The sequence below is a fragment of the Malaclemys terrapin genome, chromosome 4 (genome assembly GCF_027887155.1).
Source record: "Malaclemys terrapin pileata isolate rMalTer1 chromosome 4, rMalTer1.hap1, whole genome shotgun sequence".
Lineage (NCBI taxonomy): Eukaryota > Metazoa > Chordata > Testudines > Emydidae > Malaclemys > Malaclemys terrapin.
The window spans coordinates 55,732,995-55,757,228 of NC_071508.1; the positions used below are offsets into that span (position 1 = coordinate 55,732,995).

General features: G+C 40.5%; 1 protein-coding gene across 3 annotated transcripts in view; it reads right to left on the minus strand.

Annotated features, from left to right (window-relative positions):
* Nucleotides 1-3,126: 3,126 nt before the first annotated feature.
* The window catches only part of SBF2 (SET binding factor 2), a 586,194-nt gene continuing 565,086 nt past the window's right edge, over nt 3,127-24,234 (minus strand). For all 3 annotated transcript variants that reach the window (XM_054025187.1, XM_054025186.1, XM_054025185.1), the window contains 8 exons: nt 23,673-23,799; nt 22,113-22,240; nt 14,807-15,040; nt 13,262-13,366; nt 10,606-10,799; nt 9,582-9,669; nt 5,288-5,419; nt 3,127-4,981 (listed from right to left, as the gene is read on the minus strand). In XM_054025187.1, the coding sequence (XP_053881162.1) occupies nt 4,883-4,981; nt 5,288-5,419; nt 9,582-9,669; nt 10,606-10,799; nt 13,262-13,366; nt 14,807-15,040; nt 22,113-22,240; nt 23,673-23,799 (1,107 nt within the window). In that variant the 3' untranslated portion in view covers nt 3,127-4,882. The remainder of the gene's footprint in view (nt 4,982-5,287; nt 5,420-9,581; nt 9,670-10,605; nt 10,800-13,261; nt 13,367-14,806; nt 15,041-22,112; nt 22,241-23,672; nt 23,800-24,234) is intronic.

Below are 24,234 nucleotides of genomic sequence, written 5' to 3' on the forward strand. Positions count from 1 at the left end.
CAACCAGAAAGCAGGTGCAATAGTGATACTCAAAATGAACTTTAGCATTAACTGGGGAACTGATGCATCCATGTGAGCAGTCTGATTCTTGAAAGCAACCTCAGGGTGATCATAAACAGCCAAATATTTGGATGATCATGGATGTGAAAAATGAGAGATATGGCTCAGAGTCCTTACACAGAGTCCAGGGACATTGCAAGAGGAAAAGGCAAGAGAACCATATTTGGACAGAATCACAAGATTTGTGCGGTGTTGTTAAAGTATCAGATACAAACAATTAGGAGTGCAGAATGTGATGCCAGATTTTGAACATCTGGCCCTGCATCTGATAGTTGTTTATATTTTTATTACATAAGTACTGATCCAGAAGTTTGGGATTCCAATTATTGATCATAAATCTGAAGTTCCATAACATGGGACTGCTTATTTTTATTATTAAGGGTGTGACGTTGTGCAGTCTATATGGTTTTATAAAAACTTGATAATAAGTCAATATAATGTAACTGGGATAGTTTTAGAGAAAATACGGTAATAAGTGAATGTAACGTAACTGAGATATGCTTCATGCAAAAGGTCTCTTGTAAGGTATCATTACAAAGCTTATAATCTACTGAGTATGATCATCTGATTTGTATAAATGTACCACTCTTGTATCTAAAACTAGAAATATAAAATGTAACTCTGAGGGCCTATTGTAATTATGTAAAGTGTGGGCCATTAATGATGGTTTGGAATCTTGATGACTCCCATTGTCTGCAGATGGCTGTTTACCTGTGAGTCTCCCTGTATATGTGTGTGCTGGCAAGTGAGTAATGAAGTCTTGCTGTGACATGTGATCATGTCACCTGACCTGGAATCCATCTTTAACCTGGTGCTTTTCCAGTGAGGGGGGGTGGAAACCCAGAGGGACAAAGGGTTCCCGCCTTATGCAAAAGATATATAGAGGGGTAGAACAGAAGAGAGAGGGAGAGGAGCCATCATGAAGAATCCCCTAGCTATCACCTGAGCTGCAACAAGAGCTGTACCAGGGGAAAGAATTGTGCCCAGGCCTGGAAGGTGTCCAGTCTGAGAAAAACTTACTGAAGCATCTCTGAGGGTGAGATTATCTGTATTCAGTTTGATTAGGCATAGATTTGCGCATTTTATTTTATTTTGCTTGTGACTTACTTTGTTCTGTCTGTTACTACTTGGAACCACATAAATCCTACTGTCTGTATTTAATAAAATCACTTTTTATTTAGTAATTTACTCAGAGTATGTATTAATACCTGAGGGAGCAAACAACTGTGCATATCTCTCTATCAGTGTTATAGAGGGCGAACAATTTATGAGTTTGCCCTGCATAAGCTTTATGCAGGGTAAAACGGATTTATCTGGGTTTAGAACCCATTGGGAGTTGGGCATCTGAGTGCTAAAGACAAGCGCACTTCTATGAGCTGTTTTCAGGTAAACTTGCAGGTTTGGGGCAGGAGATTCAGACCCTGGATCTGTGTCTGGAGCCAGACGGGAGTGTCTGGCTCAGCAAGACAGGGTGCTGGAGTCCTGAGCTGGCAGGGAAAACAGAAGCAGGGGTAATCTTTGCACATCGGGTGGCAGCTCCCAAGGGGGTTTCTGTGATCCAACCCGTCACAAAGGGTTTCTATAACCCTATCTCCCAACCCCCATTGTGTTTTGGATGTGAAGGAGAGGTTAGTAATATGAGAAAGACAAGGTGGATGTGGTAATATCTTTTATTGAACCAAACATTACCATGACATTGGTAATATGACATTCAAGTATCAATGTTCACATATTCTAAACATCTTTTTTTCAAAAAGTAAGTCACCCTATCATTTGTTATGAGAGATGTTGTCAGTGAGAAGAAGTGAGGGCAAGCTACCCCCAGCACTTTATATATGACCCTTGATAATATGTCTCCCTTCTCCAATGGGCAGGGTTCTAATGGTTCGTAGCAGGGGAGTACTGATGGTGCATGACAGAGAAGGTGCTCTTCCATAGGAAAGTGCTGTGAAATCTCCTCCTGCCTGGGTGGGTTTCTCTGTGCTGGGAATCCCCACAGAACAGTCGGGGATTCCCTCAGCAAAGGGAAGTTCTGCCCACTGTGGGGAGAGGCTTCCATAGCCTGTGTCACTGTGTCTCAACACTCCCTTTTGCCTACTCATCTCTGTTGCTATCCTCCACCAGCTCCATGGCTCCCAAATCTTATGCTACATCAACACCACCATATCTACCCTGCCCCCGCCCCCAACTCCTCTCTTTCTTGACTCTTGCTGAGGCCAACAACCTCATTGCCGCTGTCCCATCAACCAACATCCGTTGACCCTGCCTCTTCTATGCTCCCAGGACTACCACCCTTCATGCCCTCCCCTTTAACCACATCCAACATTAAACTGACATTTATACTTAAAACTTAGTGTTTTATTTAGAATTTTTTGAGTTAAGTGCATTTTCCATTGACACAGATGCTAAAAACTGAGATCAACACTTTAAGAAACCTTAATAGCCACACCAAACTCAATTTACAAACCTTACCACCCAAGCTTCACAATATCCAACTAGAGTCACTGACTGCTCACCTCTATAACACTCCTTTTCCATTCCAACTCCTGCACAAATGCATATGCATCCAGTAAATAAGGACCAAATTCAGATGCACATTTTCAACTCTGACCTTTTAATTTCTTATAAACTAGTTAATTTAAATATAAAATTGTATAAATAAGTAAGATATATGGCTTTGACATATGGCAGAGTTGTGTTGAGAAACTGTGCAGTGAAGGTTCTGGTTTCTTTATACCTAATGTTATTATTTAATGACTAAGTGCAATAATTATGTGTTTGGTCTTTGGGAAAGGTATGTAAATTGAGACTGAATTATGAATGATACTGTTGCTTTAAATTCAAATTTCCTCGGTTTATAGCATTTTTGCTGATAGATGTTTAACTTTTAGCTAAGATTTCTCAATGTGCATTTTTTGTATAGGAATATATACAAGTATACACAAAACCCCACTCATTTTAATACCAGGTAGTTTGGGATTTTGTGTTATGGTACAAGATATAATAAGATCTTTATTCTGTGAGTATTGCACTATACCGATATAATCTTTCACAGTAAAGGAAGGATTTTTTTAAAAAAAGAAGTGTATTTATTACAAGATGGTTAGCATACATAAGTCATGTAACATACATAAAATAGTTAAAATAACCTAGTTACAAAATAAGATGTGTTGTGTACATTTTCAAATAACCTTAAAAACAGTGGGATCAGTATTTTACAAAGTACATATAAAAGTACTTCATATACACAGAAAAATACAAATGTGCAAACACCATTTTCACAGGTGGAGATTTATCAGTTGAAAATGCTAAAAAAATCCTTCATTCCTTTAAAAAAATTCCATATGTATTAAAACAGCTGCATTTCCTATTCTGTGTGCAGTGTGAAATTGAATATTATTCAGTCAAAAAATGAAAAGTGGTTAAAAAAAGGTGACAAACTATTTAATAATTGAAATCCTATAAATGAAGTCAGTTAGGTTAGTCTGATATTAACAATTATAAGCAGAATGTCTGGAAAAAAAATCAGAAAATACCAAATCATATATACAAACTCTATGAAATATTAGTTGGATATTTAACATATTAACATTAAAAAAAACACCTCACAATGGTTTTTATCTAAAGACTCCACTCCATGTCATCACAAACTGTAGCAAATAAAACCTCTAGTAATTTTGGGCTATATATAAAAATAACCCAACAACATTCCTCAAAGATTTTAAGATGAACAAACACAATGTTACTAAATGTAAAAATCTAAAACAGTCTTCCAATTTATGTGCAAAAATGTTTTTAAAGTATCAAATCACATCAAACCAAATTATGTACATATTTAGTATTTGTAAAGGTTATCTAGCTAGCATTGTTCTGCTATAAATAACTTACCTCTGTCCCGCAAAATGTCTGCATTTCAACTATTTCAGTGCAAGTGTTTGCTTTATTGTTTAGTGCATTTATCATTGTGTTTGTTATTTTTTACTTTACAGTGAGCAGAACAGAACATAAATAAACATATACAACTTTTTATACTCAGATTTTTCTCCTATAAATGTTTCAATTTGTGACCAGTTTCTTCTTGTTATTATCAGCCAGTTTTCTTTCCATTATCCTATTATAATGGGCAAATAGAATACCCAAAAAGCATATTCTTTAGCTAAACAGCGGGAACTTGAAATGCCATATATTAACAGTAAAATTGCAGAAGCATGATTTAGAGCAAGAGGTTAGAGAGCAGCTAGTAGATTTGAGAAGAAACCTTTTTTTGAAAATTAAGGTTTTGATTTTTGGTCTTTAAAAATATTAAGTGACATTTGCCAGTCTGCTATGCATGTCACTGAATTCACAAACCTAAACTTTTCTTAGAAACTGTAGAAATGTTCTTCCAGATACACAACTAGCTTGAAAATTTGGACCATTTTGTTTAAATATTAAAACTCGGTGAAAACAGAACACTATTTGAGGAAAAATGTCCACAATTCTAGCTAGACAGTTTTTCTGATGCAACTCTGATTAGAAAAACAGTATTAGATGGTAGCATATTTCAGTGTGTAGAGCAGGCTCATTTAGCTAGGAATCATATGGAAAAGAGTTATATTTCAGGCTAAACAGATTACTAATTTGAAAAGTTCTCCTAGCAAGAGAAGTTATAGTGGTTATAATACTTAAACAGAGAAGATGCTTCAGCATATACTGAGTATTTATGACTGAATTGAAAGGAAGGTTGCTTGTTCTGTAATAGCATTTTAAAATGTATCTTCTTGCAACATGAAGTGCTGACAGCATTTCTCTTCTGCAGTTGGCAGTGGAAGGGTAGTCTCTGCTACGCGTCTGAAATACAGCTCTGGATCCTGTCCATCCATTGCTGGGCGCTCTGTGCATCTTGGGCACAGAAATTATACACCCGTTTACTTGTCTTCAGCTGCAAAATGAAAATAAAAGTGTATAAGATCGAAAAATAGACTTAGAAGATACAGCTCAGGAACTTGCAAACTTTCTTTTAAGCTCTGATATCTGAAGCGTTTCATTTTGCTTGAATATACTAATGTTCAGAATTTTCACTTTGGGTTGAGAATGTGGATCACTGGTTAATTGTGCAACTTCCCTTGATAGTGAGTTAACTTGAAATCTCTTAAGTGCCCAGCCAGCAGGAATGGCTGTGATAGGAAGAACATAACAAAAGAAGAAAAATCTCTAATGAAGGCCAGCAAAGAAAAAGTATACTTACATCAAAAAATGCTTTTTCACTAGCATGCTTTGGTGCGCCAATTGTTGGAGATGCAGGAATCACTGTTTCGACTTCTGCAAGATCAATGTGTCCCTTGCAGCTTGTGTCTTCACCAGAATCATAATACCTCAGCTAGAACACAAAAGGGAAAACAAACCAACCAAATGCAATATATAAACCAATACACAGACAAATGCACTATTTGGGGCCAGATCCTTGTGCTCATCCTTTCTGTACCTGGCACAGCTTCTGGGGTTTTGAGAGTGAACAAAAAGTTCTTTTAAGCCTCCTTTGTGTGCCCTCATTGTGGGGCACTGGATGTTGGGCTGGTTTTGAGGAGTCACTTGCAAAAGCCTGAGATCTGCTATAAACTGAACTACTTATGACTACAAATGGACAGTGTAACAGCTGGCATCACCAGGCAGTAGGGCATGTCCAAGCGACAGCTTGTATTGGGAATTTTGGAATTAGCAAAGGAGTTCCTACAGTAGCAATATCCCATCTTGTGATTGTCCAAACTGGGGGAATCCTCATGTGGCCAGACTTGCTGCCTTTATGGCAGCTTTGCACTGTGAGACAAGTGTGAAGCTGACCCAGGGAATGACTCTGATGTGAGGATTCAGGCTATCCTGACACAGTACTCCCCTGTCCATTGCTTGGAAACTAACGAACATGTTTTGCACCAAAGAGTTAACAAAAGTTTTTATTTCCTGTATTTTAAATGGAAAGTGATCAGCAAAAACTCAGGTATAATTTAGGTAATTACAGATTACATGTAAAACTGACATTTTCCTATACTATACTTAGTGGTTTAATGCAGCTTTTCTACAAAGACATGGTGGTTTCAATGATAACCACTCCACTAAATTACTTTCAGTATTCAAACAATTCCACAAAAGAAAATCTGGTATTTGCATATTAAAAACAACAACCCATCCTTGCACACTGGATGCAAGAAGTAAAGACAAACCCTTTCTTAAAGGAAAGGGAAAATGGAGTCCTTCCAAAACAGATTTACTTCCTTCTGTTGCCCGCCGGATATTGCTTAGGGCTGGTCTACACTGGGGCGGGGGGGAGGGAGGAATCGATCTAAGATATGCAACTTCAGCTACGAGAATAGTGTAGCTGAAGTCGACGTATCTTAGATCGATTTACGTCGGGTCCTCACGGTGCGGGATCGACAGCCGCGGCTCCCCCATCGACTCCGCTTCCGCCTCTCGCTCTGGTGGAGTTCCGGAGTCGACGGGGAGCGCGTTCGGGGATCGATTACTATCTGGCGGGTAATGAAGACGTACCCTTATATGTCTCTCTTTCATGAACAATGTTTCCTAGGAGATTTGGCTATAGAAACAATTAAAATATTAAAGAGGAACACCTTGTACATACTGGGAGAAAGTATGTCTTCTTGTGCAAGGAGGGACACCAGTTTTAATCACAATTAGTTAACACTTTTAAAGATGACTACCCTTGTCCACACTCAGGAGAAAATAATGTTTAACACTGTGTTAAGTAAAACCTGTTAACTAACATTTTCTATCACAATTTTCTTCTATGGACAAGGCCCTACTGGCTATTTAAAAGCTAGTCCTTAGTTATGCACCCCTGAGCCAATTTATGTAAATAAGGTCTATTTGCATGAGTAAAGGCTTGTGTGATAATGACCAACATTCTTTAAAGTTCATTAGGCCGTAAGTGCCATCACTGAATTGGGTGTGCATTGCAAGCAGGGTTCAATGTCTAAAGCAGTAAACAGATTTTCTGTGCTTACCTCCTGTGCACTAATTTGTTAGTATATACATGAATGGTCATGCTACTCAATGTACTGAAACCAGTAAAGACAGATTTCACTAAGACAGACCAAAGGTTTTCCATGCACGTCTGTCTGAAATGGCTGTTATACCAAGAACTGGAATTTCAGGGGACTTTAGAAATAAACTTTGTGAGTGAAATCTTGGCTTCACTGAAATCAATGACAAAACTCCTATTAACTTCAGTGGGGCCAGGATTTCACTTTTGGTTCTCATGATTTGAAGATATTTAGACAAAAAAATTCCAGTGAAGTTGTATCATATGTGGGTCATTGCATTATAAACATTGATAATAGGTTAATGGACCTTTCTATTATGGCAATCCAGATTGATAAATCTACAATGTATACTGGACTTCAATTTATCTGCATAGGATAGGCTTCATGAAAATAAATATGAAAGGGAAGTGCTCCAAGAATGAATCTGAAGAAGTGGGCTGTAGTCCACGAAAGCTTATGCTCTAATAAATTTGTTAGTCTCTAAGGTGCCACAAGTACTCCTGTTCTTCTTTTTGCGGATACAGACTAACACGGCTGCTACTCTGAAACCAAGAATGAATGAACGAGTCAAAAAAATGCATGCTTGGAATGTATAATAACTACTACAGTTTGGACAGGGATGATTGAATTAATTTTGTTCCCAACTAGGGTGACCAGGTGACAGGTGTCCAGTTTTCGACTGGAACACCCAATCAAAAAGGGACCCTGGCGGCTCCAATAAAAGTCCGGTTGGCAGTGCTGCGGAGCTAAGACAGGCTGGTACCCTGGAAGCGACCAGCAGGTCCGGCTCCTAGGCCGGGGGGTGGGGGGGAGGAGTACGGGGCTCCGAACTCCCATTGGCAGAGCTGGGGGGGCAGTGCCTGCAAGTGAGAGCAGCGCGTGCTGCTGAGCCTCATGCCCTGCCCTGCCTAGGAGCCAGACTTGCTGACCACTTCTGGGGCACATCACAGAGCCAGGACAGGCAGGCAGCCTGCCTTAGTCCCGTTGCACTGCTGACTGGGAGCCGCCCGAGGTAAGCCCACGCGCCAACCCCGAGCCCCACCCCCATGCCCCAGCCCTCCCAAATCTGGAGCTCCCTCCTGCATCCCAAACCCCTTATCCCCAGCCCCTCCCCAGAGCCAGCACCTCCAGTCCAGAGCCCTCACTCCTCCCACACCCCAACCTCCTGCCTCAACCCGCAGCTCCCTCCCACATTCCAAATCCATCAGTCCCACCCCCCAGCCTGGAGCCCCCTTCTGCACCCCAAACCGCTCATCCCAGCCCAGAACCCATACCCCCTCACACCCTCCAACCCCTGCCTCAACCTGCAGCTCCCTCCCACATTCCAAATCCCTCGGACCCACCTCCCAGCCAGAAAGCCCCCTCCTCCTGCACCCCGAACCCCTCATCCATGGCCCCACCCCAGAGCCAGCACCCTGAGCTGGAGCCCTCACCCCCTCCCACACCCCAACTCCCTGGCCCAGCCCGGAGCCCCCTCCTGCACCCTGAACCCCTCATTTCTGGCCCCACCCCAGAGCCTGCACCCCAACCCCCTGACCCAGCCTAGTGAAAGTGAGTGAGGGTGGGGGGGTGAGCGAGCCATCGAGGGAGGGGGAATGTAGTGGGCAGTGCCTCAGGGAAGGGGTGGGGCAGGGGTTGGGGCATCAGGGAAGGGGTGGGGCTAGGGTGTTCGGTTTTGTGCGATTAGAAAGTTGGCAACCCTATTCCAAACTCCAAAATTATCTCTCAGATCTCTACTTGCATACTGGACAATACTTTCTGGCTTTTTGGACTGTTCATTTCAGAGAGTGTTCGGTTTCTTAAACTGCTTTGACTGCTGAAGAGTTCACAGGGCTCACACAGAAAGACTAGGTTAATGCCCAACACTGACCAACAGGCTAATGCCCTTCTGAAGATAGCAAGTTTTAATACAATTGTTTCTGGGTGGGCCAATATACTGCCATTTTCAACTGAAAACTCCTTGACGCAAGGACTGTCTTTCTGTATAAAGTATAAAGCAACAAACAGTGTTTTCACTCAAAAAATACTAGACTACCACCAGTTCATGGAGTTTCTTTAAAATTATATACTAGATCGTTATCTCTGTTTTAAAAAACAAAATGATTACCTTCACATTGACTATAAGGTATACCAGCCACACAGATTGATATCTGTATAGAAATACTATGTACAGCTGCATTTGCAAATAATCATTACTAATCATTTCTAACTATAAGGTCACTTAAGGACTGGAATAGGTTATGGAATCCTTGTCACTGAAGGGTTTTAAGAACAAGTTAGACAAATGCCTGTTCGGGAGGGTCTAGGTATACTTGTCTTGCCTCAGAGTGGGAGGTTGGCCTTGATGACCTCTCCGGGTTCCTTCCAGCCCTACATTTCTATTATTTTATGATTTTTTTGTACTAATCAAACTATTTCTATATGTTTATTGAGTAAAACTGTAATAAGTTATTCACATAAAAATCCAGTTTGCTAAAAATGTTTTACCTGGTGTTTTGTCACATCCAGTACAAACCAGCGAGGTTTCCAACCTTTTAACAAAGCTCCTCTTTTGTAAAGTGTACCTTCAAAAGACCTTGAACAGAAGGAGCATATGTTTATCACCAAAAAGGTTTAGTACGTACATGTTGATTTAATAGCCTCAATACCATGGCACATAAGGCATACATTGGTCTTTAACTATTTAGGAACCGCTTTCACTACAGAATTAAAAATCAACTTTAAACACTTAGAAGATCCATCACTTGGGGCTGTGGGCCCATTGATCAGCACCATAATTTCCCACTGTGTCGAGGCACTGAAGCAGACTTAAAGATACTATGGCTGCCTCGTTTCAAATGCTTTGTTTTGTTTTTGTGTATTAACAGTAAGATTATTCTGACTGAGCGCATTACAGGCTAAAGTTTCTTAATGGCCAAATGCTAAATTATTCAATAATTGTCTAGATAGTACAGTGGTCTAATGTACTACCATACCACCTCTGGACAACTGTTTTTAAATCCTGGATTAAGGCACAAATAAAAATGAATTTGATGATATTGTCCTATCTCCTATTTACCCATGTGACTAAATTGTCACCCAATTTGATATGAGGAGAAATATCCGCACTCAAGGAAGGCCCAGGTCAGGACTGAGATAGCAGACCTAAGGGGGAAGCTTGTGTGATATCTTCTCTCTTCATCCCTGATTCTCAGCAGCACTATTAACTCCTCATTTGTACGAACACCTAATTCACCCAAAATATTTTTTAAGATAGAAGAACAAAAAAAGCAACTAAGTAGAATTAAAAACTTTGGAAGAAACAGTAAAAAGGCAGCAGAGAGTTCCATGTCTAGGGAGATTCTACTTTTTTACTTCTAGGGCAGACATATGCACCATTCCACTACATTCATCATTATTCTATCACCTGTTTGACTCCCTGGAGTATGACACACAGCAGTGATGCATTCTTGTAAATCACTTCCCTCCTGAAAATGAGGTTTCAGTAATATCCAGCAATTAGTCAGTTTACCTATTCTCATCATTCTTTGATGTGAACTGATTGTATAGTGTGGTTGCTCGTCTGTCCACTCCATTAGAGGGAGAGATGCTGGCACTTTGTTCTTCACCCAGACCACTGTCAGGTAAATGCAGCAAAGACCTCTTCTGATAGGAATGTGGATTAGTAGACATTATCCCTGATGAGCCAGAAGGATGTCTTCGGGGCTAAAAAGGAAGATAAATGACAAAGTTTGAGTGAGAGGCTTAGCTAAGTTTAGAACTAAGAAATTTTCTAAAATGTGACTACCTGCTGAATTAAGCAGCAGAACTGCCAAAATTAATACATTATAAGTAGTATTACAGCAAAACAAACAAAAAGCCCCAGCCACAAAACTCACACCTCCCTCCACATAATCCATAATGTAAAGTTTTAATAGCAGAGAACTGTAGTTCATCTCATCAGAAAGACTTCTGCATTTTTACTAAATATAATAGAGAACATTTATTTATACATCCATATTGTGAAATATTAAAAAAACAAACTATCCATATAAAATAAATTAGCAAATTACATTTTCCAATTCCATCACCTTTTAAAAAAATTGTGCTAATTAGGAAAAGTTGGTCATGAGCTTCCCAGTCATTAATTCAAATGAGTGAGAATCTATTGTTTATTTCTTCCATCATTGTCCACAGTGGTAACTCAAAAGTGGTCAGAACAGTTCAGAGGCTGATGTTTAAATTTTAATTGCATAGTATTAGTTGGACTGCAAGTTTTAACACAGCAAATTGTGTTGATTATTGCATCATTTTAGAAATATAACTTAGTTTTACATAAATCTACATTTAAAGGTCATTGTACCCTGATATAATAGATCCTTCAGTTTTATTTGGCGTGTTTTGACTAATTCTTAGATGGCAGCACTAGCAGCAGCTAGACAGCTGAGTACTTGAAAAATGAAGATTTGCTCAAACATTTGTTTTTATTCCTGGGATTCCTGGTAAGAATAAAAATGACCACAATAGGTATGGAGCTTTTTTGTTACTGAATTTTTTGACTTCACATAAACCACACATTAGAGATGACTCTGAATATAATTTAAAATAAAGAACTTGCTCTCAGAGATTTGGCTTTCTAAAAGAACTAAGTGTTTTTGCTGAATCTCCAAGTAAATATTTTAAGAGATAAGAAAATTACTTACACATAATTTTGCCTCTCTGATCTGACAGGATTCTCTAGTTTGTGTTTTAGCTTCTTTGAGCAAGACTGGCAGAATGCCAGAAACTCTTAAAGAATGGACTCCCCTGAGGGCAGTAATAGTAGCAGAGTAGAGTGTTAGCTAGGCCCCCTACTGGATGTTTTGTTCTGTCCCCTGAAGGATATAAATATTCCAGTCTGGGTATCTGTGTGTGATGTCAAATAGAGGGCCTGGCATGTGCTCTGTTCTGTTCCAGCTGCCCTCAGGGAAAAATACTTTGGGAGCAGTGGGAGATCCACTAGTCTTGCACCAAAGATCTAAGAATCAAAACTGAGAATCTGGTGGATGGTATCTTTACAGAGAAAGATTTTGTAGTGTTATGCTAACGTGATATGCTAAACATTATATAAAGAAAGAACCTGATTTTCGGATTCTGTTATGCTCTTGAACAGCAGATATGCAACATGAAATATAAGCCGTGATTGAAAGTAACAGTAGGTCTATAGTAAATGAAATTTTGTACGGTGGATAAAATGCTTAACTATCTACAATTTATATTTATATTCAATATTCCCACCCAAATATTCAACATTTCCATCTAAAATATATTTGCCACTGCTTGACCTGGATTTTATTATTTGCTAAACCCTAAAAATATGCTCAGGAATGTATAATACACAGAGGATCAGTTCCTCACCTCATGTAAATAACCAGCTGTTGTAAAAGATTAGGCCCAGAGTATTGAAGGCCTGATTATAAAGTGTGGATCCAAAATTGAATTTTCACATCTGAATGATCCCATTGACGTCCAAAGAACTACTCCCATAAGCAAAGTTACTCACATGTGTAAATGTTTGCAGGATCAGGCCCCAGAAAGCTTTATAAATATCTAATTTTACACCATTGTGTATTATTAAAATGCTTATCTTGCTCTATATTTATCAATCTACTTCAAGATACAAAAGAAGTAAATGTCATAGGAATACATATTTTTCCACATGCAGCAATGCAAAGCCAGTAGCATGGTTTAGAATACATTGTTTTTTAGAAAGCAATGCTTTATTCCAACAAATACAGTGATTTTGTCACTCTCCTAGATAGCCTATATAGCTGAGATTGAATTATAATTAGACTCCTAGACTTTAACAGACCATCATACCAAAACAGACCATCATGAACATCTAGTCTGACTACACATTGCAGGCCACAGAACATTGCCCACCCACTCCTGTAATAGATTAGACCCAGAACTTCTCGTTGAGTTACTGAAGTTCTTAAATCATGATTAGAAGACTTCAAGTTACAGAGAATCCACCATTTACTCTAATTTAAACCTGCAAGTGACCCATGCCCCATTCTGTAGAGGAAGACGAAAAACCTCCAGGTCTCTGCCAATCTGACCTGGGGGAAAATTCCTTCCCAATGTCAAATGGGGTCAATTGGACCCTGAGCATGTCAGGTGGTCAATTAGACCCTTCCACCACTTACATTGTCTTGTTTTGTGTCATCTTTAAGATTCACGGAGACCCTTTCCCACAAGAGCTGCCACCTTTCTGGGCTCTGATTTAATTTATTCTCCAGTCTTTCGATTTCCTGAAATCAATAAAAAAGTGTTTTCTTGAGGATATACATTTCAGGCTGGTTGCATCTTGAGCACACAAATTCCATTTCCACTTGCCATATAAGAAATATGATAATGATAAGGATTGGATATATTTTATAAAACTATTTAAAAAGAGCAAATCCAATGCCGTGACATTAGCATTAAACATTGCCAACATTTACATAACATGGATATCACTTCTTATAAACCAAGTGTATTAAAAGGGGGAACCAAAACAAAGACTTATTTGATTTAGAATTCCAAACTGTAATAACATGTTCTTGTTGTGAAATTTGGGAATATAACCTTTCTTGGTAGCTTCCAGTTAGGAGCCCCCTCCTGCACCCTGCACCCCTCATTCCTAGCCCCACCTCAGAGCCTGCACCCCCAGCCAAAGCCCTCACCCCCCTCCTACACTCCAACCCCCTGCTCCAGCCTGTTGAAAGTGAGTGAGGGTGGGGGAGAGCGAGTGACAAAGGGAGGGAGATGGAGCTATTGGGAGGCAGGGCCTTGGGACAGGGCAAGGGGTGGGGCAGGGGTGTTCGGTTTTGTGTGATTAGAAAGTTGGCAACCCTATTATTACTTCTGCTTGTTCTACTTTTTGTATTGTCTTCCTTATCAGTGCTGGGCTGGGGAAAGACAGAGAACAGTTTGGGCCATTTGCCCAAGGGGCTTGGCAATCTGTTGGTTATAATTTAAAACTTTTTGTTTAGAGCCCAATTCTGAGGGGTCTTCTATGTTATTGGAGGCAACCTTCTGGGAGCCAAAAGGAAGGGATGAGGCCTACTACACATACTTGCTACACACCATTTTTTAGCTGCCTCCAGATTCTGTAAAGAGGAGACACACTCAGAAGCTGGGACTAATGGACATGCTATGAGCTAGGCACAGAGATTTGGACACCTTATACTTCATTTGCTTTAAACTATATGGTGAACAGGGACAAGAACAGGGGGGGTAAAGTACTGCTGCAATCCAGACAGAATCCAGAGTTTGCCCCAAATGAGATAACATTCCTTGCAAAATATGAGGTTACAATTTTGAAAACTCTGGGAAAAGATAGCTAGAAAATCTATTATACAAGTTACTTTTTTATTTAAAAAGGAAAGTGAAAAAATGTATTAAGGCTTTGCTTTTAAGGAATAACAAGTAAGATATACCTAAATTGCCTCATTATTGGCTGCAGTTCACAATGTAAAAAAGGTAAGTATTAAAACCTATTTACAGAATTGAATTCATCCAGAACAGCATAACCTTTTGTAAGATGTTTGACTGACTTTCTGACCCCAGATCTCTTTGGAGATTAAACCAATTATTTTTACCTAATATTTACTTTTACAGCACATCTATAAGGCAATGACTTAAATGGCTATGAATTTGATAAGTGTAATAAACTGCAGTGATCTGTCTTTGTTAGCATCTATACTTACATTTAAGAGGCTCGTGATTGCATCAGGTTGCACTTTGCTAACATCATCATAGCATGGCCACACTATTTTCCTCCTACTTTGGGGAAATGAACCATCCATTTGGTCAGCTTCCTCTGAAGTGTTGCATTTTGCAGTAACCACGGTCCAATCATAGGAAGGACCTGTGGCCAAGGTCTCTTCCATATAGTAATCCCATGTTTTCAGGCTGGACATATTTACACTTGGTTTTAATGCCTGTTTGAAACAAAGCCCAATAAACTAGTGTCACATGGAAATTTTCAGTTTCAACACAAATCCAATATTTTACATTTTGCAGACTATCCTCCTGAAATTTAATGTAGCACTGCAACTGGTGTGTGCTGATCTGGAATTACAATTTTCAGTGCATGACTGTGGGATACAACTCCATAAAAGATGTCAGATCAAGGAAAATAAATAGTTACCTCACAGTAACTGTACTTCTTCAAAATATGTTGTCCATATATAAGCCACTGGTGGTGTTCATATGCCCCATACTCTTGAGTTCGGATTCTTTTGGCCAGCAGTGTCCATTGTGGCCAGGCCTGCACTCCAAGTGTTTTAGTGCCTCCCACCTGAGGGCATAAAGGGTGTGGCAACCCAAATGTCCCTCAGTTCCTTTGCCAAAACACAATTTAGATATTATAGGACAATGTAGTGGCAGAAAAGGAGGACTGGTTGTGGAATATATGTGGACAACTCGTATCAGAGAACCACAGTTACTGTAAGATAAATAACCATTTCTTCTTCTCTGAGTGCTTGTCCACATATATATTTTACTGTTGGTGACTAGCAAGCAGTGACCTAGATCACAGGAGATGGATGCTAGGAGTCTTACCTAAACAATGATTGTCAGACAACCCTACTGAAATGGACATCTGACAATCATTGTTGTCAGATAGCTGAAATGGACATCAGATATCGATGCTTCTACTGTGGGTTGTGCATTACTTGAGCTCTTGTGGAGTGGGTCCTAAGTTGGCTATTTCATAGTACAATATATTTAGAAATGTCTCTGCATTGAGACTGCCTGACCTGTCATCATAAACTACAAATAATCTGGGGGATACCCTAAATGGCTTAGTCCTAGTCATGTAGAAGGACAATTCAGCAAGAATTTTGGTTTAGGTCTCCAGGTGACTCCATTTTTATGAAAAACTGTATGAAGGTCTGGACATGAGAGCTGATAGCTCCCCTATCCTTTTAGCAAATATTATTGCAACTTACAAAGGGATATACCCGCATAAGGCCATTCAGGAATCTAGCTGCTGTAGGGTGTGAAAATGTCAAATATCTCTGTGTTGGAGGGTGGATTGCTGAGATGGCTGCTAAATGGATCCTCAGGGAGATCAGAGATAGTTCAGAGCTCTTTAAGGGCAGAAGGTAATTTAGTATGTCAGGTATCTGGGTCTTCAGTGGAGACAACTGGTATTGTTGAGCCCACACAGTGACTCTCTTTCCTTGACTGAGCAGGTAAGCCTCACAGAGTCATTTCTACTGCGGATAAGATTGTTTTGTATCTCAGTTGAATAGGTTTGCCCTACTTATGTTAACCAGCCAGTATTCATGCCATGCAATGCAAGAAAGAGGGTTCTGGATGGAGACTCTGTCCTCAGCCTGGCATACCACATCTGGGAGCAGAGGCAACTGACTTGGAAGTTGAATGAAGAGATTCATTAGGTCTGAGAACTGGGACTGCCTTTGCCATGCTCATGTTATTATGATGATCATCCTGGCTAAGTCTTGCCTGAAGTTCCTGAGAACTCTTAGGATCAATGGAATTGGAGGATAAACATATATGAGGCCTGAGAACCAGTGGATCAGGAATGAGTTGGACAGATATCTTTGACTTTGCCCTCCTCTGGACAAGAACTTGTGGCACTTTTTCTTTCATTGGTGGCAAAGAGGCCTACGGTTGGATGACCCTACTTGATCAATATGTCTTGGATAACACTATCCTTTACTGACCACTCATGGTCACTGGCAACTGTCTGCTGAGGTGATCCATCAGCATATTTTGCAACCCTGGTAGGTGTAAAGCTATTGGAATAATCTTGTAATTCCATGGATTTGCTGTTTCTTGACATAGAGCAAGTCTACATTATCGCTTAAGTTGATCTAACGTACATTGCTCAGAGGTGTGAAAAAGATACCCCTTCTCCCCCGAAGTGATGCAAGTTTCGTGTTGTCCATGCTGGTGCTGTATCAGCAGGAGACTCTCCCGCCAACATAGCTTCCCCTTCTTGCCGAGGTGGAGTAATTATCTCGACAGAAGAGCTCTCTCCCGTCAGCATAGCGCGTCTTCACCAGATGCACTACAGCGGCGCAGCTGCACTGGTACAGCTGCGCGAATGTAGCACTGTAATGTAGACTTGCCCATAGAGGGGTGGATTGTGCGCCTCTTGTTTGTTTATGTAATACACTGGTATGGCTTCATCTGTCACGATCTGAATTGTTAGACACTTCAGAACAGAGAGGAAAACTGTGCATGCTAAACAAACCTTAGTCCTCAAATGTTTATGAGAAGCTGGGTTTTTTGAGGAGTCGATAGACTGAAAGTTGTCTAAATGGGCTTCCCTTCCCACCAGTGGAGATATCTGCCACCAGAGTATTTGATGGCAATGATGAAGAGGGACCTATTATAGGAGTCCTGGCAGGACCTGCATTGTCATATCCAAGTGATGTTTGTTGGGCTGATGTACCAACTTTAACCATCTTTACCTGCAATGTAGGTGTAGTCTGGCATGCTGAGTTACATATGTGCAGGAGGCCATGTGCCCTAGGAGTCAGACAAATTCTTACAGATATCTTGTGTTGAGCTAGCAGGTGGTTGGCCAGATATCCTATGGCTTGGAATCCTTCGAGTGGCAGATAGGTCATTGCTGTTGTGGAGTCCACAACTGCCCCTGTTAATGCTATCATTTGAATAGGAACTAATACGGACATCTCTTTGCTTTCTTTTAGTCCTAAAGAGGCAAAAAGGTGCAGAGTTTGCTGTATGGAGTTCAAAATACTTTTGAAAATCTGAACTTTCGTGAATATGGCTGGCCACAGGTGCTGGCTTCCTCCTTGCCCCGGGGGTGCTCAACCCCTGCTCCACTCCAGGCCCTGCCCCCACTCCACCCCTTCACCCAGCCCCCCCACCCCCACTCTGCCTCTTCCTGCCCCTGCCTCGCCTCTTCCTTCCCAATTCCGCCCCCTCCCCGAGTGTACCCTGTCCCCGCTCCTCCCCCCAAGCACCTTTTGCCTGGCGTGGAACAGCTGAGCGTGGTGGGTGGGAGGCGCTGGGAGGGAGGGGGAGGAGTTGATCGGCGGGGCCGCCGGCAGGTGGGAAGTGCTGAGAAGGAGGAGGTGGGAGTGGGCTACCGGTGGGTGCAGGCCTGGAGCACCCACGGAATCAGCGCCTATGCCGCTGCCACTCTCCATAGCGTGAATGATAGGACCCTGTATTGGTAGTAGGAATTGCTTATCTGAAAACTTAGATATTTTCTGTAGGTAGGATGAATTACTATATGAAAATAAGCATCCTGGAAGTTGAGAGCTGAATACCAGTCAGGTGGATCTAGGGTGGAAATTATCGAGGCCAGGGTTACCATCCTGAACTTGAGCTTGTGAATGAAGGTGTTCAATTGTCTCAAGTCCAATAAGGTGCCATCCACTCTTCTTCTCAAGAATTAGAAAGTAATGTGAATAAACCCTGTTACCCTCTGTATTCTGGAAGCACTATTTCCACTGTTATGAGATTTGGGGTGTGTTTACACTGGAGCTGAAGGCATAATGGCCAGCTAAGGAAGATATATTTATGGTAAGTGTGCCAAGCTAGCACTCTAAAATAGCAACGTAGCTGTGGCTGCATGAGCAGTGTGATGGGCTAGCTACCCCAAGTACAATTCTTTCTGAAACTCTAAGTAGGTACTTGGATCGGTTGGCTTGTCCTGCTGCCTGTGCAACCATGGCTACACTACTATTTTTAGAACGCTACCTTGATCAGAGCTAGCACAGGTATATATACCTGAGCTCGAAATTATATCTCCAGCACCAGGGTTGACATATCCTCAGAAATGACAGCACCTCCAGATGTAGCATGCTGTCGTGAGATGGGTCCCTGAAAAGTGATGGGGAAAATAGATGGTGTGTGGGGAGTGTCTGGAATTGGATCGAGTAGTCAACCTCTATGATTTCCATGACGCAACAGTCTGTAATGATGTTCCAGACCCCACAAAAATAAAATAAACGGAGGGGATATAAGCGGGAAATCCAAGAGAACTGTACTGCCCCCGACCAAGGAGCCAAATCTGCTGCTTTGATCATGACCAGGGCTGGTGAGAAGATGTGGTAGTAAAGGCACATGATTTCCTCTTCTTACATTTCCGTTGCTTCCTGGATGGTTCAGACTGTCGATAATGAGTACAGTATTGGCTGCCTTTGATGCGGTTGAGGCTTAAAGAACTCTCTCTTTGGTGCATGAGTATAGACTCTTAGGAACTGCAGCATCACTTGAGAGTCCTTTCACAGAGCATACAAGCCTCATTAATCTTTATATTAAAAAGTTTGCATCCTTCAAATGGAAGAGCCTCAATTGTAACTTGCACCTCTCATTTGTAGCCTTGATGATAAATAATATTTTCAGCCAAATAAACTGAATTTCTTGTATCTGTCTCAAGGTGTAAATTTTTGCTGACTCTGTGTTTTTCATTAGCCTTTGCGACAACCAGAGATCCTGTTGTAGGACGTATGTAAAATTGCTCAAAGCCTTAGGAAGGCACTTAGCAGCAATGATTTACTGTTTTTGATGTTGGTGACAAAGAAGTAGGCATCTGTCAGAGTAACTGCCTGTTCTAAGAGCCTCTCATTCATGGGCATTACAAGACATCCAGGCCACAGAGGTGTGTGGGATGCCCTTGGAGTTTGCGTGATGTCTTCCAGACAACTACCACTGGAATCTCCAGTGTATCAACCAGCCTACAGAGCAAGTCATGGAATGCTTTGAAGTTGTCTGGGAGTGAGGTAGATGTGGCTACCATAGCCTCTGCCAGATACAACAACGAGATAGGTGCTTGTATGGGGTGGGTCCTCTGCCAGCAAATCCCCGTCAGAACTCTGACCAGTCTGTCCAGTCAGCAGCACTGTAGTCATGGTTGGCTGTAGTGCCCTTTTGTGAGGTGGGGGAGAAGGTGATCTAGCCCTGGACTACATTGCATCCCTCTTAGAGTTCTATGTCTGGGACATTAATAATGAGTCCTATACTCCCTCTCTGAAGCGTATGGATCTGAATAGCTAGACTCCAGGTACTGAACTGGTAATGCCCCCTGCTATTCTCAGAGCCTGGGAAAGAGAAGAAGTGCTTCTTTTGCAGGGTTGCAACAGTGCCAGATGGAATGCTGGGAGCATCACCAGACTGCACTCTGATTCGTTCTGCTGATGTGCTCAGTACCAGAATGGGGATGGCAGCTAGTTGTGGAGGAAGTACCTTCTGTACTAATAATAACGGTGAGTCCAATAATGAGGAAACCATAAGGTCCCTTGGAACTGAGTATGCTGGAGTCAGGGGTAAGTGTATGGACAGTGTTGGTACTGGGGCTATTGGCACTGGGGCCCTCAGGGACAAAGGGTTGGTAACGGGTAATTTTTGAAGTACTGATGAACCTGGTCTTGACGCACAGTGATGGGTGCCAAGGAACCCTCACTGGGCCTTTTTCCAAGAAAATTTGAGGGGATTTCTGGTTTCTCATGGAAGGATCTGATAAAGGAGACCTGGATCATTTTCCTTTGTGGGCTTGGTGCTCTTTCCTCCCCTTATCCTCTTAGGTTTTACCAGCTAACAAATTGTGAAATAGCTATCTGTTTACAATACAATGGGTAGATTGCACAGTGTGTGAGATGCACCGATACTGCACATTCCAACTTGTAGCCACAGGTGGTGAGAAGGAATAAGCACTCACAGAAGAAATGATTACTTACCTTACAATAACTACGGTTCTTTGAGATGTGTTGTCCATATGTATTCCACAATCTGCCCTTCCCACTACTGTGGAATCTTTTAACACCTGCATTTTTTACTGGTGAAGGATTTGAGGGACAGTTAGGGTCACCTTGCCCTTTATGTCCTCAGGTGGGAGACACAAGGATACTCAGGGCAAAAGTGCAGCTCCAATGGATGCTGCTGGCCAAAAGAATCTGAAATTGAGTGCATGGGACACATGCACATCAACAGTGGAATATAAATGGAGAAGAATGAGCCATTCTTATCTGTCCATCTTTTCAGCTAACAAGATAATAAAACGGAGGCACACTGTGTGTACGTACGTACATACTTACATACGTACAATTCCTTTATGTCTCAGTTGGAACCCTGATACCCTCTCCCATTCCCCCTATTTTAAAAGCAACCCGCAGTCCAGGTTCTGCATCATGACTACGATTCATTTAGCTGAACAGGGGGAAAATCTCCGTTTGTCAACACTAACTGATCAGAGGTGCTAATTTTATAACGATAGAACACATGTAGTGACAATGAAACAGATATGGTTCCCCAATTGAAATATTTATACATGTTTTGTTGATCAAAGATTAGACTAGTTTATAAATAGCATTAAATGTGGAAAGCAATGCATCAATATTATTAATCTGTGTGCTGCCATGCATACCTTTAATATTTTACTCAATGTTTTAATGGACAAGTATTGTTCATGACACAGTACTTTATACTTAGAAAATAATTCTAACTAGAAGAGATATGGGTCATGGTACATGATAAATATTGACACTATAAAATTATTCAAGATACAGCTAAATGTGATCAATATATGATCCTATCCGGCAATGATATGACATGCAATGCAATGTATCAGGATCTTACGAAATGTGTCTCACTACCAATGTGACTTATATTTACTTTTAACTTGTTTCCTCATAATTTTTATTTAGATTTACTTTTTATGGTCATGTGCAAATGTTAAGACTGCTCCTGCAATCATTACTCACATAATTAATCTTATGTCATGCACCTAAGTAGTCTTCTTTATGTTAGTGGGACACACGTGGATGAGTAAATGTTCTAGGACTTTCCCCTTTACAATTTACCAATATGAGTCTTAAATAATTTGCATGACTAGTGATATAAACTAGTGAGAAATTGCAATGATCTATTAATATTTCTTAACATTTCTTCAGCAGAGTTACTTAGCATAATAAATGTCTGAAACTGGTCTAGACCAATTCAACAAGTGGCAAACTACTTAGAGAATCATTCAGAATAACAAACAACATAGAAGTTTCTATATCATACCTCTGTTTCAACAGGTGCATATAGGTAATTGAAGAAAATGGGGCTCCTTTTGTGCATTTTTTCAATACATTCCCAAATACAGATTCCCTTTTTGGCATGTCTGTCTCCTTTATCTTCAAACAATGTCCCTATAGGAAAAAAAGGTAAAAGAAGGATTTATAGTGACATGTAACAAATGGTAAAGCATAATCAGAAGGATTTTGTTTTATGACATTTATCAAGGAATGAAAACATTGCAAAAATGCCCAATACTTAAGAGGTCTGAATTGATGAAAATAACATTAAAGAATTTTATGCGGTGCAGTATAATTGCCATTCTTGCTGCCTGAGCACCAACTTGATATGAAAATAAACATTCTATAATGCGACATTTGCATTCTTATTCTGAAGCCTACTGCAGTACTTGAGGTGGTGTTAATGAGAAGGTTTGTTCGAAATTTACTTTTTGTTTTTGCACTTTAGCTGCCACTTAGTGTACTATATATACACATTAAAAATGTTATAATTATTCAATAACTTGTGATACATTGTTGTTCTATTGTGCAATATCACCACCTGAAATGTGGACTTGGAAGTACAAGTCTGAGAGCAGAGACTTGGGGTGAAATCCAGGCTCCACTGAAGTCAACGGTAGTTTTGTCATTGATTTCACTGAAGCCACTATTTCCTTCTTGGCGTGGTGATATTTGAAAGCATCACCACTCTGTTGGGAGTCTCATAACTATGATAAAATGACACTAGTTTAAAAAACATACAAATCAGTATTTTGTGCAGAAATAGAATGGTTGCTCAGTGCCTGGATTAATTTCATGATCGTTTGGGCTTTTACAGAACGCATTAAATTGACTGCTTGCCATGAAAAACCGGATTTCTCTGTGAAAACTGTTCATTTCAGAGTTTGCACTACCCCTTTGCTTCTTGCATATGCTCAGAGACAAGCCTGAGAAAGGTGGATGTGACTGAGTGATCAGTCTGACAGAGGTAGGGCTGAGAATGCAGAAGGGAGGTAGGGCCTTAGATGAAGCAAGTTAGCCTGCAAGAGATAGAGGAAGAAAGTAAAAGAAAAACACAGGCGTTCACGAGGAAGGGGAAAAAGGCTCTCCTTTATGGAAATGCCATACAATCTCATGAATCCCAGGACCTCTTTTCTGTAATAAAAAAAAAAAAAAAAAAAGTTCTTTAGAGAGCAGGCAGATGGAAGGGGAAATTGTATTAAGTGAGTGGACTGGAAAGTGAAGCAAGGTTCTGGCAATTATAACTATTCTTTCCATTTCTCTTACCCGTTTATTCTTTCCCTTTTAGCATGGTTCAGGAACTATTCATTCACCAAATATAACTGCCAATGACTCTGTATGCAGAATTAATTCCAGTACACCTCAGGCACTTATATAGCACATGGTAAATTTTTCTATGTTTCTAGTTGGTTGCAATGTAATCATTAGCACCATCTCACAATGGAAAGACTCCTGTGAACTAAATATTAATTAACGGCAAAAGTGTAAAATAATAAAGAAATGAAAAAAAAATGAATGAGCATCAACCACATTCTTCTACACATACCATGTTCTAGTCTTTCATAGTCTGAATCCAGAAGAAATGTTTTAAATCTATTTGAAACGTAGTGGAAAGCTAAGAACTTCAAGAAATATTGATTGAATTCAAACTCTGTTGGATACTGGTTGTGAATCTACAAAATATATACAGAAGGGAAAAAAGACATTGACTACAGTAAAACAAGAATGTTTAAAGGACAGTAAGGTAAAATATAATGACAAAGTAATAACCCTGTGAATGCTGATAACAAATATGTACTTAAAGCCCACTGTCTTACCTACCCTCCATATGGATCCATATGCAGGTTCTTTTCCTGGTATTTTTATTTAAGACATTTTGCAGCTGAGTTAAACCATAGAATGTCTGCTCCATCAAAATGCTAGAGTATAGATAGTGTGATCCTAATTTTCAATTTAAAAGCTATTTCATATTAGGCTTAGTCTCCATTTTCCGAAGTATTTGCAAAGTTTGATATATTTCCCCCTAACATCAAATTTGGTTCATCTGCAATGAGCATCTAGTATCCCACATCTAGCAATACTCATGCTAAGCCAAAGTTAACTTGCGT